This window comes from Ambystoma mexicanum, chromosome 10 (genome assembly GCF_040938575.1).
Source record: "Ambystoma mexicanum isolate Mex_15411 chromosome 10, UKY_AmexF1_1, whole genome shotgun sequence".
In the NCBI taxonomy this organism is placed as follows: Eukaryota; Metazoa; Chordata; class Amphibia; order Caudata; family Ambystomatidae; genus Ambystoma; species Ambystoma mexicanum.
In genome coordinates, this window is record NC_090932.1 from 1,093,004,447 (window position 1) to 1,093,024,339 (window position 19,893).

At 45.9% G+C, this 19,893-nt stretch overlaps 1 protein-coding gene across 3 annotated transcripts in view; it reads left to right on the plus strand.

Annotated features, from left to right (window-relative positions):
• C10H2orf42 (chromosome 10 C2orf42 homolog) overlaps nucleotides 1-17,919 on the plus strand; it is a 324,716-nt gene extending 306,797 nt beyond the window's left edge. For 2 of the 3 annotated variants that reach the window (XM_069618917.1, XM_069618918.1), the window contains one exon: nucleotides 16,136-17,919. In XM_069618917.1, the coding sequence (XP_069475018.1) occupies nucleotides 16,136-16,344 (209 nt within the window). In that variant the 3' untranslated portion in view covers nucleotides 16,345-17,919. The remainder of the gene's footprint in view (nucleotides 1-16,135) is intronic. The other variant, XM_069618916.1, reaches the window with a different exon arrangement.
• Nucleotides 17,920-19,893: the final 1,974 nt, after the last annotated feature.

Consider the following 19,893-nt stretch of genomic DNA (forward strand, 5'->3'; position numbering starts at 1 on the left):
CCTCACTGGAAGTCTTCCGGGCCTTAAACACAATTCTTTTCTTCTGGGGCTTGGCTCCAGAAAACTATCTAGGGAACACCTGCAGGACTCCTCCTTTCATCCCAAATTCGGGCTGAGGGTTGCCCCTGCACACCAATAATAAAGATCTGCACTGTTCATACTGGCGAGGGCTGTCCAGCCCTGTGCAGTCTCTTACCTCACCTGCACAGCTGTAACATGGACTGGGAAAGGACTGTATATGGTACTTAAAATGGCATTATGCAGTAAATATTATTGTGCACATGCCTACAATGGAAAAAATGGTAAACCATCTGCAGCCACTAGCCCATACTCTACACATCAAAAATAAATGTATCTACTGAAAAAGAAACAAGGATACTTTGTATCCCTGCATCACTTCACTGTAAGGCAATGCGTGCTACAGTTAAACAATACAGGCATCTTGCACAGGAGACGGAGCCCTGCTACACTGGTAATCGTATGAGCTGATGAGTGCCTGCAAAGGGGTGAATTGAGCAGTGGAATAAGGTTTTAGTTACCTCCAAAAGTCAGTGCAGAGTTCCAGTCCTAGGAAATAGCTGGGAGTTCCATGTATGTAAATGGACGCAAAATTGCAAATAGAAATATATTTCTTAATCTGTGCTCTTTGGTTAAGTTACTTGTAAGGAGACTTGCTGAGGCAGCCTGGTGTGAGCTGGTGTTAAGATGGATTTCCAAAATCATCCCTGGGGTGGATTTTGGGAGGCCAACCTATTATGAACAGGATAAACACAAGTCCTGCCAATCCCAATCAATGTAGGTAGCTGAGGGGCAAGGCTTAGACTCAGGAAGGGTGTGAGAGTCACGAGGGACACAATGAAGCACACAAATAATTCCTGTGGGACTGCTTAGCACAAAAATATACAATTATTTATTAAGTGTTTCAAAAACGCACTAAGCAATTAAACCTTTAGGTAAGTATTGTCACACAACTACTATCAAACATATATAAACATCCAAAATCGAAGGTTCTGATTAGTTAAGCAATAGGGAGTATAGCATAAGCAAGACTTTCAATACCTCTGTGCAGTAAAGAGAGATTAGAGCGAGTAAATACTTTATTTAACAACCAGTTAACTGGTGTAAGTTTTAGCAAATCAGAGATCAAACACTTATAAGCAAACCTAGAATTAATTCCCAAACTCCTGGTAAAACCAACTCTGAGATTCCACAAGTTCCACAAGATCTACTGTTCAGGTAGGGTTACTACTGGATTTTGCAATGCCAATGGTTGTGATTAAGTGTTGTAAAGGTTTAGAAAAGTGGCTTTTTAAATCCCACAACAAAAGGGTAAGCCCGGCAGAGGATCCCTGACTAGATCACCATATATCTTATTAAAGACCGAGATTACATGATTTTATGCCAATGTAACCCTGTGGAGGAAGCGGGAATGAAACTGGTATGTTAATTTAAGTCCCCCACCCCCCCCCTCTACTCCACCAACAACCCGTTTACTCCAGTTCTCCCAAAGACCACTTCAGGGGTTCCAGAATCCATTGGGGATGCATATGTGCTTGGTCTGGTTGAGGGAGGCCCAGGGGTCGTTGGTGCAGATGTTTTCAGATGTGGGATTTAGTTTTGGCCAATTGCAGTACCAGAGTTATGGTTCCAGAGACTGGCCAGCTGGGCACCCTTGCCTTCAAAGCCATGTGCAGAGCATGCAATTTCAGGAGACCTCCAAGGAGCCAAGAAGACTGGATTCAGTGGGACTTGTTAGGAAAGATTTCTCTTTACTGCACCTTTCCTTCCATTTTTATGGACCCCCAAACGTTTTGCTTTTATTTTTTATCCTGACCTGTACTTTTTACAGTGCAGTGAAGCCTTAAGCTTCACTACACTGTCTTTTGCTCATCTGTTATGGGAAACTGACATGTCCTTCAGGCTGTTAGTACTGGGAAACATTGTTTCCCTTAATCTTGCTGCTGTGTTACTACTTTTAGTAACTTGTTATCACTTGTGGTAACTTTTTGTCACAGTTAGACAAACTTTATAAAAGGATACAGTCGTGTAAAGGATACAGTCAGCATCCACTCTCGGGAAGCCCTTCCGCTCTGGGGTAGCTTGAACGTGCAGCGAACCAGATTCTTCCGGGACACCTTGCGCGTGATGCTAAACAAGACTTCCCCCCCAAGAGCATAGCCTGTAGGAATTTAATAATAACTAACAGGCCAGGGGCTTGAGCGAAAAGGCAGGAGCAGCGACAACAGAGCTAAGGGAGCAAACAAAACAATGATTCAATAGGATAACTAAGGTTACCCAAAATGCAGCGACCAGCCACCCACAATTACCCTCTCTTACCTGCTTAGCCAGAAAGATATCCCACAACCTTATGTGAGTCCAAACACACCACGGAAACCAGGTGATGCAGGAAGAAGGTCCCAGTTGGTCGAAGTTAGTGCAGAGGTTCACCTAACCCAAACGGCACGAGGGCGCCGCTAATGTCCAAAAAGAAATCCCTTGTTCAATTCAGCAAAGCGTCCCTGAAGTGATGATAAGCAATCCAGGTAGTGACCAGTAGAATCAGGAAAGCGTCCATATAGTCACGTTGATGCGTAGAGTGATGTGTCTTGTGACAAAATGAAAAGTACCATTAAACAATCCAGAATGCGTAGAATATTGAAGGGGAATTAGGAAGTCCGTGGAGATAGCAGCCAGAGATAAACAAAGCTTAATTGGAAGTTCAGTGATGAGGAAGCAAATCCGAAAGCGTCACAACAAACAGGAGCAGGAGAGAGCAATCCGTATACAAAGCCAGGGGTTCGATTACCAAAGGGAAAACAGTCGAGGGTTTTAGCGCCAGAAATGGTAAGGGAGGAGACGTATGGAATAGTCCTTAAAGCAAGAGCCAGGTCCAGGAGATTTAGAAAACAGGATAACGAGAATCAGGCACTTCAACTAACTGCTTAGTTTTAGGAGCACCCGTTGCATGGACAATCTGAGTTAAATACGAGTTTCTTTCCCAGGACGTGAGACGCGTTGTCGGCGTGTCATGTGACCGCAAAAAGGGGAAATGCTGGGAAATGTAGTGCGGCGTGTCCCGCGGCTTGGAAATAGTCGCCAAGGCAACTTCCACATGGAAACAGATGAGCCTAGTCGTCCGTGTGCAGGAACGCGGGGCATGACAGTACCCCTCCGCAAAGTGCGACTACCCCTGCGGGCACGCAATCTTTCCAAAAGAAGGCACGCAAAAGCCAGGGTGCATGCACATTTGAGGCCGGTTCCCAAGTTCTATCTTCGGGGCCGTAACCTTTCCAATCAATCAGGTAAGATCGCACTCCGTGACGCAGACGAGTGTCCAGTATAGCATGCACTTCGTATTCGTCTTCCCCCTGCACATCGATGGGAGCGGGAGCAACAGAAAGACGGGTACCAGGTACAAAGGGGCAGAGGAGGGAAACATGGAAAACAGGGTGAATCCGCCAATGAGATGGAATGTCCAAACGGATTGTAGCAGGATTGAGACAATGCAGTACCTTATAAGGACCTACATAGCGAGGCAAAAGCTTTCGTTTACCCCGAATGTTGAGATGCTTGGTCGAGAGCCAGGCACGATCACCCGGTGCATAAGAGGGGGCAGGTGAACGATGCCTATCCGCTTGTTTTTTTGTCCGAGACTGCGCAGCCAGTAGATGAGACATAATCGAATCGCGGATAGCAACCAATGTGTCTCTTGTAGATTTTGCAGCAGGGATCTGGTCCAATGAAGGTAGGACATGCGGAAGAATCCTTGGGTGTAGACCATACAAAGCGTAAAACGGGGAACAACCTGTTGAAGAGTGCCGAGAGTTATTATAAGCAAATTCTGCGGTTCCCAGAACAGACAACCAGTCGGTCTGATGTTGCAAGCACAGACAGCGAAGGTACTGCTCCATGGTGCCATTGGTGCGTTCGGTTTGTCCGTCCGTTTGAGGGTCGTAGGATGATGAAAGCCGTGCATCTATGCCCAAGGAATGGGTAAGGGCTCTCCAGAACCGTAAAGTAAACTGGGTGCCCCGATCGGAAATCATGATTGTAGGAAGACCGAAGAAATGTACCACATGATCGAAGAATAGTTTAGCCAACAATGGAGCAGTAGGTAGACCAGAACATGGTATAAACCGTGCCATCTTTGTGAAAACATCCACTACTACAAGCACAGTTGACATCCCCCTGACCAAGGGGAGTTCCACCACGAAATCTAGAGTAACCGTATGCCACGGATGTGGTGGGAGAGGCATCTTCATCAATAGACCGAAAGGTTTCCCAGGTTGTCTCTTGCATTGAATACACACCGCACACTTGGATACGTATGAATCAGAATCTTTCCTCATGCTCGGCCACCAGCACCATCGGTGTAACAGGTCATAGGTTTTAAGCTGACCCGGGTGCGCAGCCAACGGGGTATCATGTGCCCATTCCAAAGCCTTCCGTCTGGTTTGGTCATCAGGTAAATACAAAAGCCCATGAACATAAGGAAGACCCGTAACGATTCGAGCATCCAAAGTATTGAGAAAAGAAGCATGATCTTTGGTCCACTGTCGTACTCGGTCAAGGAGTGAGGCGGAGACCGAACAGACACATACTACAGAACCCGAGGGCAATATAGGCGACACCGAGTCCTGGGTAATAAAATCGGTACCGACACGGGATAGGGCATCCGCCTTCCCATGTAGAAGGCCAGGGCGATATGTAACCGTGACATCCAATAGTGTGAAGAACAAATGCCAACGTATTTGGCGGGCATTAGTACATTTTGCATGTGAAAGAGCTTGGAGGTTCCGATGGTCAGAGTACACCGTTATGGTGTGTCGAGCACCCAGGAGATGGTGCCTCCACTCCTTGAAAGCCGCTCGAATTGCCAGAAACTCTCTCTCCATTAAGGTATAGTTGCGTTCAGCCGGGGACAGTTTTCGGGAGAAATAGGCCACCGGGTGCAACCGCTGCATAGCAGGGCAGGTCTGAGACAGGATGGCCCCCACCGCTATTGCGGAGGCATCAGCCTCCACTATAAAAGGGAGAGAGGAGTTTGGGTGTTGTAGAACAGGAGCTGTGGTGAAGGCCTTTTTTAATGCCTCAAAGGCCGACTGGGCTTCATTGTCCCAAACAAAGGGGACTTTGGGACTAGTGAGACGTGTAAGAGGTGCCACTATTTCAGAGAAGGAGGCAATAAAGCGTCTAGAAATTTGAAAAACCCAGAAAAGACTGGAGCGCTTTTACAGAGTCGGAACCGGCCAGTCCATCACAGCTTTGACTTTGGAAGTGCACATGAGCACCCCTTTTGCTGATATTTGGAACCCTAAGAACTCAACTGAGGCGGCGTGGAACACACATTTCTCTAGCTTAGCATAGAGGGAGTGAGTACGTAAACGCCGCAGCACGGAGCGGACATGCTGGATGTGTTGAGTGAGTGAATCCGAGAATATCAGGATGTCGTCTAAGTAGATCACTACATAACAATCCAGCATGTCTCCAAAGATGTCGTTAACGAAGTGCTGAAAAGTGGCGGGGGCGTTACAAAGCCCAAAGGGCATGACACAGTATTCGTAGAGCCCAAACTTCGTCTTAAAAGCGGTTTTCCATTCATCACCACTTCGCATTCTAACCAAATTGTATGCCCTTCTGAGATCTAATTTGGTATAAATGGTGGAAGATGTCATCTTGTCAAGTAGTTCCGTTATGAGGGGTAGTGGGTACTGGTTTTTTATTATCTTGTTCAAGGCCCTATAATCTACGCAAGGGCGTAGGTCCCCCTCCTTTTTTGGTACAAAAAATATGGGAGAGGCAGCAGGGGATCGGGAAGGTCGAATATGTCCCAAACGCAATGCTTTATCCACATACTCCTTTAGATGTTCCTCTTCTTGGACGGTTAAGGAGTAGACACGACCGTGAGGCACCACTGCCCCAGGCACTAAGTCGATGGGGCAGTCGTAACAACGGTGTGGAGGGAGTTTCTCTGATAGTCCCTTGTCAAAGACATCAGAAAAGTCCTTGTATACCGTCGGCAGTTCGGACGTTGGATCACTCCGCGTGGCATTAATGGAGGGGACATTAGCCACCAAAGCCAAACCAGGAGAAACAGACGTCGTATCTGGGTTTTGAAGACAATGTTGGGTACAAAACACAGAAGAAAAATGCACCGTCTGTTGGATCCAGTCGATTTCAGGGTTGTGAGTCCGAAGCCAGGGGAGACCAAGAATGATCCCAAACTGAGGGGCCGAAATAAGGTCAAATACTATATATATTCAGTGTGGCCTTCTGTGGTGGACATGCAAAGCGGGGTTGTCTGTTCCGTTACCCATCCGGATACCAGACGAGAACCGTCTACAGCATGCACCTCCTCAGGTCTAACCTTAGGAACTACCATTAAACCATGGCACCGAGCCAACTGTATATCCATAAAGTTACCGTTAGCCCCCGAATCAATCATGACTGGATTGGTGAAAGGCTCCACACCAGGGATCACAAAATACATAGCCAGGTAGATGTGTGAGGAGGGGGAACGTTGTTCCGAGCCATCCGTTTGGTGACTCATCCTTAGGGCTCGGCTTAAGGACGAGTCTTGGCGTTTCCCGCCGTCTTGACAGGTCGCCTAGGGCATACACGGATATAGTGGCCTGACTGGCTGCAATAGAAACATAGATTGTTAACCATACGCCGTTCCCGTTCGGCTTTGGTTAATGGACCTCTGACAGCTCCTATTTGCATCGGTTCGACCTCTCCTGGAGAGGCAGAAGAGGAGGTTTCTGACTTGGCTGGAAGACGAAGATCAGGGATACGTCGTTCGCCACGTCTCTGTCATAGCCTAGCATTGACCTGTAAAACCAAGTCTACCAGTTCCGGAAAACTGGGCGGTAGAGCCGGTACCACTGATAGAGCGTCTTTTAACTCTTCCGAAAGTCCCTTATAGAAGACGGCTGCTTTCTTCTGTTCGGGCCATGTAGTTTCCGCTGCTAACTGATTAAAGCGGGCAAGGTAAGATAAAAAGTCCGTTTTGCCCTGGCTGATAGCAAGGAACTCGAGGTCGGAAGTTTGTGCCTTGTAATGCATGTCGAATACTCTATTCATGGATTGAATAAGGGTATCAAAATCATACAAGGCTGGGTCGTTGGCTTCGAGTAACGGGTTAGCCCAAGCCGCTGCTGTTCCTCCCAAATGGGAAAGAAGGAACGCTGCTTTAGTAACAGCATCAGGAAATGCCAGTGGCCGACACAGAAAATGCAGACGGCACTGATTTATGAAGGTCCGATATGTTTTTGGATCTCCAAAAAAGCGTTCCGGAGGGGCCAAGGGAAAAGGTCCAGGAAGTACAATGGGGGCTGAAGCAGGAGGTTGAACTTGGGGTGTAGGAGGAGCTGCCGCTGCAACAGCATCATCAAACTCCTCATCGGGTGGTAGTGGCTGCACGAAACTCTGTAGTACATCCATGCGCTGATGGAGGGTCGCATGTGCTGATGCCATGTCGGTACGCAAAGCCGCAAAGGCTTGCATCAAAGTAGCCATTTGATCAGCTCCGGTGGCCATGACCGACAGGCAAAAATAGAATAGGCTCCTAAATCTGTCACAGTTAGACAAACTTTATAAAAGGATACAGTCGTGTAAAGGATACAGTCAGCATCCACTCTCGGGAAGCCCTTCCGCTCTGGGGTAGCTTGAACGTGCAGCGAACCAGATTCTTCCGGGACACCTTGCGCGTGATGCTAAACAAGACTCTTCCCCCCCCCCCCCCCCCGAGCATAGCCTGTAGGAATTTAATAATAACTAACAGGCCAGGGGCTTGAGCGAAAAGGCAGGAGCAGCGACAACAGAGCTAAGGGAGCAAACAAAACAATGATTCAATAGGATAACTAAGGTTACCCAAAATGCAGCGACCAGCCACCCACAATTACCCTCTCTTACCTGCTTAGCCAGAAAGATATCCCACAACCTTATGTGAGTCCAAACACACCACGGAAACCAGGTGATGCAGGAAGAAGGTCCCAGTTGGTCGAAGTTAGTGCAGAGGTTCACCTAACCCAAACGGCATGAGGGCGCCGCTAATGTCCAAAAAGAAATCCCTTGTTCAATTCAGCAAAGCGTCCCTGAAGTGATGATAAGCAATCCAGGTAGTGACCAGTAGAATCAGGAAAGCGTCCATATAGTCACGTTGATGTGTAGAGTGATGTGTCTTGTGACAAAATGAAAAGTACCATTAAACAATCCAGAATGCGTAGAATATTGAAGGGGAATTAGGAAGTCCGTGGAGATAGCAGCCAGAGCTAAACAAAGCTTAATTGGAAGTTCAGTGATGAGGAAGCAAATCCGAAAGCGTCACAACAAACAGGAGCAGGAGAGAGCAATCCGTATACAAAGCCAGGGGTTCGATTACCAAAGGGAAAACAGTCGAGGGTTTTAGCGCCAGAAATGGTAAGGGAGGAGACGTATGGAATAGTCCTTATAGCAAGAGCCAGGTCCAGGAGATTTAGAAAACAGGATAACGAGAATCGGGCACTTCAACTAACTGCTTAGTTTTAGGAGCACCCGTTGCATGGACAATCTGAGTTAAATACGAGTTTCTTTCCCAGGACGTGAGACGCGTTGTCGGCGTGTCATGTGACCGCAAAAAGGGGAAATGCTGGGAAATGTAGTGCGGCGTGTCCCGCGGCTTGGAAATAGTCGCCAAGGCAACTTCCACATGGAAACGGATGACCCTAGTCGTCCGTGTGCAGGAACGCGGGGCATGACACTTTTAATCCTTGTACAATGCAGCTTACAGCACAGTACAATGGGGTGCACGTTTTGTTTTGCCCTAGACTAACACTCAAAGGATTTTTGGTTACTCTAGGTGTGCTAAATGGACAAGTTGGTGGCAGCAGTGACGTTTTACCAATGTTAGGTGCTTTTCGTTTTAGCCTTACCACGTTTGCGCGTTTGCCTACTAACTGTGGCTAGTGTCCAAGCATGGCCGTGCCACATGGTTTTTTGCTTGTCCTTTGGCCATCTTGTTCTTTAGCCTTCTTCTTGGCCTGTGAGGCCAGGAAAATCCTTATAAGGACTTCCTGTGCTCAGGAAAGCAGAAGATTTTGGCAGGCTACTGGAGGGCTGTGTGTGTTTGCCGACAGGATGGGGGCTGGGACTGTCTGGTCCCAATCCACAAACAGTTTTCAGTGTATCTGAGTGGTATGCATGAGTGTCCCCGCCAGTGGTTCCGACTGGGGGTTAGTCCTGCTATTGGCTAGTGGGAGTTTCGGCTCTTACCTGGCTTTTAGGATAAGAACCCTGCACCCATTCTGGAGAGATCCTGGAGTAATCTAAAGGAGGCAAGACTTCTGTCCAGCTGTGACACCAGTGAAAAGACCGGAGAGCCGACTGAAGGAGGCCTGGCGACCAACTTCTGCACGTCCTAGTGGAGCCCTATCTTGCTTGTGATCTTCAGCAGTCCTGCGAGGGAGCTGCGATCCTTGGAGTGGAGGGAACACCCATTCCTGATGTCTGCTCTGTACCCTGTGAAGAAGAGCCTTTGGAAGTGTCCTGGGACCACCCTGTCGCTGACCAGCTCTGAGTTTGGGCTACTGTGCTGCCGACGTCGCCATTCCGTGTGTTGGCCTGGAACTTGGGGGATCCTCAGCTTGTCCTACAAGACTCACCTCAGCAGAATGTCGGCATCCTAGGTTACAGGGGACCCGAGATAGGAGGGAAAGTCTGACTATGACAAGTGAGGCCCTTTGCACTGCCATGCTTCAGTAACTCGATTGATGTAATTGTGAGATCATGTGGATCGCCGAATATATGCACATATTGGAGATTATGATATATGAGAAATAGGTACAGAAAGTATGTAATACATGTAGAAAATCTACCTTTTCTCAGAACATATGGAGGATTGTGCCACAATGTTTCAAAGCGAGTCTATGCTTTTTCGAATTGAAATGTATTGGGAATAGAAATGGTTACCTGCGAAGCTCACATTTATTGTGGGGTTTTTGTTCAAGATGAAATTGCAGACATGGGGATATGTGGCGGCCAGACATGCAGTAGCATGGTAGATAAATAGGCGACCGGGGACTTCATTTCCCAGCTGCAGGCACACGCACGTATTTCGCGGGGCGTGGTGACGTCATCGCTACGCGACGCGCGTTCACCGACCCGCGTGGGACGTGATGACGACATTACGTTACCAGCGGTGACATGCGCGAGACCTATATTGCTCCCGGAGTTGTTTGCCGGTTGTTTTTTGAACAAGTCGATGCTAAATTAAGAGCAGGATATTAGGAGATTACCAAGCCTGCGCTTTTGTACCAAGGGAAAGAGCGTGTAAAGCGCTGGTGACAGTACACTGGAGAGGGCAAACAGGATTTTATTGAAGACATCCAGCCCCAGTGGGAGTCATCAGTAAGTAATGGATGGTTTACCTAAACAAGATATGTAGGAGATCTGTATTATGTGGGAATTAAACTGAAGTTCTGTGTGCTTCGGTATTGATGTCTTTCAGGTATACATAGCTGGAAGGGTAGATGAAGCTTTTTGAACCAAGTGAAACGTTTCAGCGTTGATGGAGTGATCCCGGGTGGCATAATTAAAACTATATGGTAAGATGCCTCCTTGCAATAAATAAGGGCTGATGAGCTCAAAGGTATGGGTAATAAGAGTTTAACACGGGTATATTTTGTGCACTAGGACAGAAGATATAGGAATACAGGCATGAAGTCCTCAATCAACGGGATATTTGTCTAAATTGAACCAATTGAGGTTGAGAAGAAGACTCTGGGATAGAGAACCCCCGAGTTAGGAAGGTATGTTATTAATTACATTCTCTTCACCCTTATGGGGATAAGGGTTATAAAGTTAGCATAACTATGTGAAAAGTGAGAGTGATACAGTGCCCCATTTTTGTATTAACAGGGTTTACAGACTTTTAACAAGAAGATAGAACTTTGGAAATGTGGTTTCATCTTGAATAAGATCTACACAAGACACACACCCCTGAAGAATGTCCCACATGTTTGTGATAGAGGGACAGAAACTTGTACAAGTTGGGTTTTTGGGAAACTAAGAACTGAATTAGTTAAAAGTTTATCTTTGAAGTAAGGGGACTCAGTGTGATTGGGTCATACGAGTCTACCAAAAGATCAATTTTGAGATCTGATTCGATTGAAGCTGAATTACTTGTGTGGTTTTAGAAATTGATTGTTTGTTTTATGTGACATGATTATTTTTATGATGAATTTTTTATCTCAAAATGAATTTTGTATGATTAATAAAATTTGTATTTACGGTTAATTTTGTCTAAAAACATATTTTTGAGACAGGGTACCCGTGTAAGTGGTGGTATATCTTTCCTTTTTTAGGAAAAAACGTTAAACTTCTTTTTGTAGATATTAGATTTTACTCCACGGAGTAAGAGGTTTATTAATCCCCAAACTGTGGTTCTCCACTGTCTTGAGAATAGAGAATGCTTCAGTAACCACCATCCGAAAAAGCTTACCTGACCCGAGTCCAATCCTGAGAGGGGCCCTGCATTGAGTTTTGCTGCATTCTTCATCTGAGAGTCCTTGCACCAGTGAAATACACCAACCGGAGATCAGCTCGAACCTGCAACTCCTGCGAATTGAGGACTGCGACTAATGGTGGAAAAGCAAGAACGAACCCTCTTCCATTGACCTGTCAAGTCTGGGGAAGAATCGGAGTGTGGGGGTTAAGTTAGAGTTGTTCTTACCTGCCCCTATACTCCCTTTAAAAATTTTCCTAACTTTTACAAAACATTAAATGTACTTTGGTTTTACCGTAGCTTGCTGGCGCAAGCATTCCGAAAGTTAGGTACACTTCTATTAATTAGAATACATTGTCCCCTAACCCTTCGAACTGTTCCCTGGACCCCAGAGACCCTACCTCCATATTATTTTTTATTTATTTATTTATTTATTTTCCCAGCTTTACAAACTTTTCCTGACCATTTGGGCATAAGGCCCCAGACAATTTAGGGAAGTGATTTGTATTCTGTTCTCAGCCAGTGACTGTATATATGTAAGCTATTGTTAGTGTTGTGTGATCTTTCTACCTGTTAGTATTCCTTTTTCTTAGTGTTTGTCCATAAATAAATAACTGTATTTTTTTTTATGTATACCGTCGAAGTGTAATCTGCGATTACCATTGTGCATGCTCATTGTGGACCCTTTACAAGCTCACCACCTCTTGAGATGTAGCCTAGACCCTTGTCACTGCTACCTTGAACTGGTTTGGCTACATCGCCCCAGAGTTGTCCCTGTCAAAATATAGATTGGCCTTCTATACATCTGTTCACCAGGCCAGAGTATAGAAAATCAGTCCTAACAGGAGCCACCCCGGCAATAGGCGATCTTCTGTTGGAGAACAAAGGAGCAAGTCCTGCACAACCTGCATTGGGAGGAGAAGTCAGAAAATGCATGAGTATGCATCTTGCAGCACAAGTTGGAAGATCCTCGAAGTTCCATGGATGCATTCAGAACGATGATGGCTGCAGTGATGTATCTCAGAGAGCTGGTCAGTCCTCCAGGGAAGGCTCAGCTGGCACGGATCCTCAGGCAGGGGTCGAGACTGGTTATTCCCACCAGTCCAGGGTAGAAGCACTGACAAGGGTCTTCTTGAACAGCACAGAAGAGCAGGGCTTAACAGTGACTTGGCTGGAGGTGATGCTGGTCAGCTGCAGTGATCGTCCTGGGTCTTCGGGAGGCTGGAGGCTCCAACGATGATCTGGGGAATGGCTGCAGGAGTCCTCCTTGTATCCAGGATTTGGACTGGAGTCGCAACCAGTTCCACCAATAGTAAGGACTAGCACCATTCAAAGTGGTAGTGGCTATCCAATCATGGGCAACTATTGCTCAAACATTCTGCCCAGCAGCAGACACTTGGGGACACGTGGAGATGTGGACTGGTACCAGATCGTCCCAGCCTTCACATATAGCCACATACACACTGACTGCCACTGTGGCTATTTCGGGGAAAGGGTAATCCATATATGGCAATTCTGGGCCAGAGAGGTCAAGAAGGCAAAAGGATAATATGGCCAAAGGACAGGTGAGAATCTCAAGGAACTGCCATTTTAGAGTATGTGGTACTCTTTATGGCATTATGAGATAAAATACAAATGTTCACAAATAAAAGTCAAAAACATGGTAGAAAAATCTCTGCTGCCACCAGCCCATCCTGGACATGTTGCATTTGTAACCACAAGGTTACAAAAGAAAATGTTATAAGGGTACAAAGCATCCTAACCTCACTTCATTTTAAAGTGATGTGTGCAGCTTTCAAAATACAAGAAACATACTAAAGGAGACATAGTCTCCCAGTACTGACGGTCCTAGGGACTAATCAGTTCCCCCATACAAATGAGCGCCAAGCTAGATAAGAAAAGCAGAAGGCTTTACGTACCTCCAAAAATGTGGGGAGGAGTGAAAGACAGATCATGCAGCAGTGGGTACCAGGCAGACCATGGAAGAGAATAGTTCCCAGAGAGAGTTAAAAGAAGGTACTCCAGAGACTGCACAACTCTGATGGGGTACCTATGGCCAACTTTGCATGCTGCTAGGTCAAAGCACAGACTATAGAAGCTGTTCAAGTGGGAATCTGGGAGCAAAATTATGTGAAGGTACTAATTGCATTGGGCCCTAGGAGGTGAAATCACAGCAGGAGATCCTGTAGAAAAACCCTAGAACGCAATTACAGTGGGACAAGTGGACATAATTCCTGTAGGATAACTGCGAGAAGTATAATATAAGGTAAAAAGCTTGTTTTTGAAGGGCTCTAACAATCGAGCCATATATTGCAAGGCATAACATGGTCTCACAAGACATAAGGACATAAAGGGGACATGTAAGCATTAAAAGTCCAAAGCATGAAAAGGCCTACAAAGACCAACAATCTGGTGTTAGGAAGGCATGGTATCAAAGTAAGACAGACACAAGTGATCACAGTTCAAGGGTGTTTATTGAACTTTATCAGGGTGTGAAAAACGGCTATCTAAATCTAAGATGCGAGCAAGCTACGACCATCTAATAATAATACAGTCCTAGTGGAGTCTACTCAAATGAAGAGGGCCTATACTAAAAACACCTATTGCCAATCCTTACTGCTATGCTACAAAATAGTGTGAGATAATGTTCACAAAAAGAAAAAAGTATTCACAAAATAAGTCTGGATGTTTAGGCTGTAGGCTTCCCTTCCCCACGTTTTTAGCACGGGACAAGGCAGGTCACTCGAGCACAACACACTCATGGTCTTCTTCAACGTGAGGTTGCAGTTCCTTTTACCAACATCAAGGCCTTCTGTGTCCAAGTCTCTTTTAATGAAAGGCTCTTGCTTCCGAGGGCCTGATGCACCAAAAACAACATAGAAAAGTTCCTTTCAAATATTTAAGTCAGGGGCACGTTACTCTTTGCCCAGGATCCCCCTAAGCGGTTCTTGGATCCTTCTTTCACAATTAGTCTCCCTCAGCTGGGTTCGGACCAACTTTAACTTGTAGGCATCCCTCAGTCGGGTTCACATTTGCCATAACAATATCTTCAGGGGTGAGATTCACTGTTCTCCCTGGATCCCCCTCTTCTGGGTTCAGACCAATTTCAGTCGGTAAGTTTTCGAAGACTTTCAAATGTGCACAGGATTCAGCTTGACCCGCTGCAGGATCACTTTGATTTCACAGTTCAAAGATTCTCACATGCTCAGTTGGATACCAAACGGAGACCCTCGAGTGAGCATCCACGTGGCGCCGGACCATTCTGTATCTGGTACGTATTTTGGTTTCATAAAGTTCATTCACGTACGAGTCATCTTTCCTCTTACAATGTTGCTGCTTGCAACCTTGAGAATAACAGTCAGGTCTGCTATCTGTCTTTCCAACTCACCTACTATGCTGAATTGACTGGCGCTTTGCTGTTGCCAAGGACAGTACTGTGGTGGCAACTGCTTCTCCCCGCCTTAGCTATCAATGCGGGAGGGTCCTGTGTATCTTCTACACACACTGCACTGTTGTTCAGATGCAATTCCCAGTCTTATGTTTCTTTTCCTCAAGGTCTCTTGAAAGTCACGGTCCTTCTCTGAAAAGGTCAAGGGTAGTTCCCTCCTTGCAGCCCTCTCTGGTCTCCCTGCCTTTCTCCTCGGTTTAAAGTGCCATCTTGGAATTGCTACGTCCTTGTGCATTTTGCCTTGCTCGGAGTGTGCTTTTGTGCTCTGCCTTTTATCCATGTGGGGAGGTTTTGATGGAAGTCCGGTGTGTGTAATTATCAGTAATTGCCTGACTCTGTCTAACCCTTCTGTTGGGACATGTCAGGTATACGACTCTGGTGTTAATCCGTTGTCGCTCACGATGCAATGTCTATGAGGAAGTGTTCATGTCGAGAAAGAGGGCGGGGGGGGTTGAGCTTCAAGGTATCCTACCTGGTAGGATGGGGAAAAGGTGTTACAGGGAAGGGGATACCGCATCTCACCTTCCGCTGTCCCACATCCACTCCTCGAAGACCACTCATCCAGGTGATCCTCCTGCACTGGTCCACCTCCAGCAACTGGATCCAATAGCGATGGCCATGTCTAGCGGGTGGGGAGACACCTTCAGATTTCTCACACTGGTCTCCTCCCCACACTCCTACCACTCGCCTCTCTACCAAAACAAATATAGGTTATGCTATAATACTACTGGACACGCTGGTAGGGTATAGGTAAGGGATGCACAAGCACAGTGACTGTACTTTCATCTCAGTTTGCAGCCTCAAGCAATCTTGACCAGTGTTGAATGACTAGTTTCCCACCAATATCTGCAGCAGACTTATTAACCCCTTATGTAATCATTCTGCGATCTGCACTTGCACGATCCGAATGACGCAAGGCCTAGTAGGACCGTTTTTGTTTTTCTTCAACCCTGTTCCTCCCACGCCCTCTTTTGTCTTGTTGCACCTTGGAAGGCACATTATAAATACCCAATAAATACACTAAATCAAGCACGTGACCAGTAGTGCATACAGACTCTTGTAGACACTCAACCAAACTGAGACGTTTAACGTGGTAGTTCTTTAATGTAGCACTGATTAGAGCATTGTAGTGTAGACCTTTTAAAACATTCGTATGAGTTTGTGATGTGTTTTTTTTTCTTTTTTTTTTCTTCTCTTCTCCGAAGGTAACATGTCTCCAGACCAGAAAGAGCCAACTCCCTTCATTATTGAATGGATCCCAGATATTCTGCCACAGTCCAAGATCGGGGAGCTACGAATCAAGTTTGAATATGGCCATCACCGGAATGGACACTCTGAAGATTACCTGGAGTTGGTGCCCCAACTCGAACAATCCTTGGAACTGACACCTCTAACAACCATCACATTCCCCTAAGAAGTCTTCAGACTTGAGACTAAAGCTATGTCCTCTATGTTTGGCCTTCTCTGGAACTCACACCTCTAACAATATTGTGATCCACTGGGTGGATCTCCAACTTGAGGCTAGAACTGTATCCGTCATGCTTGTACAGGCCAGTAGCTTGAATCGTTTAATATCCCTTTCACTTTATTGGTCCCCCAGACTTCAGCCTAGAATCCTACATGTTAAGGCAGGTCTCGGCTCACACTTCTCACCAGCTCTCATTTCCTCAAAAGGACCTCTGAACAGAATCTCACTACTTAGGCCCAGGGCTCGTAGTTCTAACAAGTACTGGGTGCCTTTGAGTGTTCATAATGCTACAGAAAGTGTTTTCCCTAGAGGTAAATCCTATGTGCTTCTACAGTAAAAACCTGCACCTCTAATCATTGGCATTCTCCAAGGGATCCTCTAACTTCAGTTCGGAGTGGGTACCCAGCCCTGGTCCACAGAGTTTCACACATTTCATCCATTTGTTTTTAGCTAAGCTCCTAAGTGCACGGCTAGACCATGAGCTCCCCCGTCTTAGCACCATTTCCTTCCCTTATAGGATCTGAAGACAGGCTTGGAACTTGCACCTTTAAAGACCATCTGATTCATGCGAAGGCTCCCTGACCATGACCTGCTCAAGCTGGAGCTCTACTGTTTCTTCGTGTATTGGAGTCGACAACCAAACCGCATCATTTTCCTGAGTGCGCAACATGTTGCTACATCTTCAAATGTATGCATCTGAGAAGCATCTTAGGCCGGCTGCCTGGCACAGATGGATCAGGGTGACCTCTGTGGGCTCTTTAGCCATTCTGCCCAATGATTTATGAACTACAGTCAATTCTGATTGTTCTTGTGAAGCCAGTTTTGAGGGAAGGAGAGGATGTTGGATTCGTTTTCACCTGAGCCAAGAATGGAATGATCGTGGAAAAAAGATGTCTTGCCCCATTCACGGTTACATTTTGAAGATCCTGCAAGGGGGAGTGTATGTTCTTCTGAATCAGCAATATTTGCACAGCACAAGGCTCACAAAGGAATCTTTAGTGTCCTAACAGTGCCCATCAACAATTGTATACAATGCCCCATCTCTACCCTGACAAGCTGTATGTAGTTTTCAGGCTAAGCACATCAGTTGTGAGTGTTTGCATAACCTAACACCATTTTGGACATCATAAACCATGGGGACGCCACTAAGGTTAGCTTATTTTAAACCTGCATTGCCTAATGAGATGTTTACTATATTTGAACAAGTGACTATAAATATTTGGCATCTCAACAAAACTACTGGTAGGTAGTCTCAGGGAAGCACTTAGGTTAATAAAACTCCACTTCATAACCCATTTGACTGAAGTAGATGTATGTCACCTAAGTTGGCCCCCTCACCAGCCCACATAATGCCATTGTAATGCATGTGTTGGTCCTGGGCCTGTAAGCGCACTGCCACCAGTCTCTGCCATCCTACTGTAGGGGTAGCATTTAGGCAGGTGTTGCACTCTCCTCTGATCTCACCTCAGCTAGTTGTACATATTGAAATAGATTAAAGCGGTCCGAAAACAATCTAGTGCATTTCTGAATTCTGGGTCATCTTTTCTTGACAGCCCTTTGCCTCACTGACCGAGCAGCGCAGAGAAAGAGGATACAGTGTTAAACAGAGAGCACCACTCTAAAACGAGAGTGCAAGCTGACAAAGGCAAATGTGGAAAAAGGTGACCAGATCCGTTTTAGAACATACAAGAAAGCACTAGCAAGATTAAAAAATAAAAAAAGCAAATGGAAATACCCATTTAACCTTCTTAATCAAATCCATTCTCACACCTCTATACTGTACATAGTGAGCCACACACACAGAATCACTTCTAATACAACTGCCTAAGCCTCACTTTCAGAGACTGAGACACAAATTGCCCAAAATACAATCTCCCCATATAATTTTTTCTCTCTCTCTCTCTCTCTCTCTCTCTCTCTCTCTCTCTCTCTCTCTCTCTCTCTCTCTCTCTCTCTCTCTCTCTCTCTCTCTCTCTCTCTCTCTCTCTCTCTCTCTCTCTCTCTCGTGTGTGTGTGTTTTCCTGGTCCTTCCGTTCAGTCCCTTTCTCAACATGGATTAAGCAGGAACATACACCAGCAGCTGCACCTCAGGTGCATGAATGATTCTTAATGTTCACAATTATTTCTACTCATGTCCATTACTGAGGCTTATACATAAACCGCTATTTGGAACAGCAGAGTCACACCTGCACACTCTCATGATACTGTGCTTGGGGATGGATCACTTCTGGCTTAAGAGCGCACTGTGTGATGGACTGTTGGTGTGGTCAGTGGGAATGGCTTTTCTTTTGATTCCCTCCACAGGCCTTGAAAGATTTGATCACAAAGAGGATGGTATGTTTTTGCAGGGATCCCAATCCAGTGCCTCATTATGTGGGTGGCACTGACCAGGAGAGGGTTTTCCAAACTTGAGCACCAGAGTTCACATTGAAGGGCCTGACTTTCTTCTACTGGCCACTCCGCTGAGGGTCTGTCTGAACCTGTCACCTAAAGTGATCCTGAGGCACCAATCCAGTAGACTAGCAGCGGACAGAAGCTCGGCATGCACCCATACAGCGACGGAAAGACCAGAAACCAATTACATGGGCTATGTATGAAGACTATCCAGGTTTTCACTGAGGCTGCCATGGCTTCAATTTATGGTGGTTGTGGGTGCAATAACTCTGCTGTGGCATGGTTACTTCCCTTTCTCCCGGCCCCCACTACATCACACCAAGTGACACGTGCTCCTTTGAGGCTGGCTCATTACACCTCACCCAACTCAACCGAGATCAATTACAAGGGGTTAAGCCTTCACCTTCTTACTCTGGTTTGCTACATGTAAAGATACAAAGGATGGCACAGAGGCCTAGCAAACCGTGCCTGAAGAGCTATCAGCTTATTTTAGTTAAGACTTTAGCAATGATGGGTTGGTTGGATATGAAAGTTATTCTGTCAGGTGGGGGCACTTCCTTGACACAAGAGGCTTGTCGGAGGTGATGAAGCTGGACAGTATGGCTAAGAGTGCTCCATCATTGATATTCACAAACTTTAAATATCTCCATCAAGGGGTGAGTTCTTGGAGAAAAGAAATTGTATAATGTACACTTCTGGGGCTTGTGAATCTGCTTAAATTCACATGCTGTGCATATTCTGCCATGTAGTGTTTGTTCTGGGGCATTATATTTTTTCAAATTCGAAAAACAGTGTTGAAAGGGGTATTGCAGTCACACTATCCCTATCCTATGTGCACAGGGATCACAATTCTTCACTTGTCAATGTCGTCTGATTTTTTTTAGTTGTTGATTTATTTTAGTTTTTTTGTTTCTGCCATCATTAGGCAGCAGCTTTGAGATGGGGTCATCTTTTCGGTGCCTTTAGGTGCGAGAACACAGAATCCAAAGCTGAGTTTCGATGATCGACACTAATAAAGAGCATCTGCAGCAGCATTGAGTGCTACAGTAGTAGGAGTGGGATGAATAATATATACTTACATTGTTAGAACACTTAGAGAAT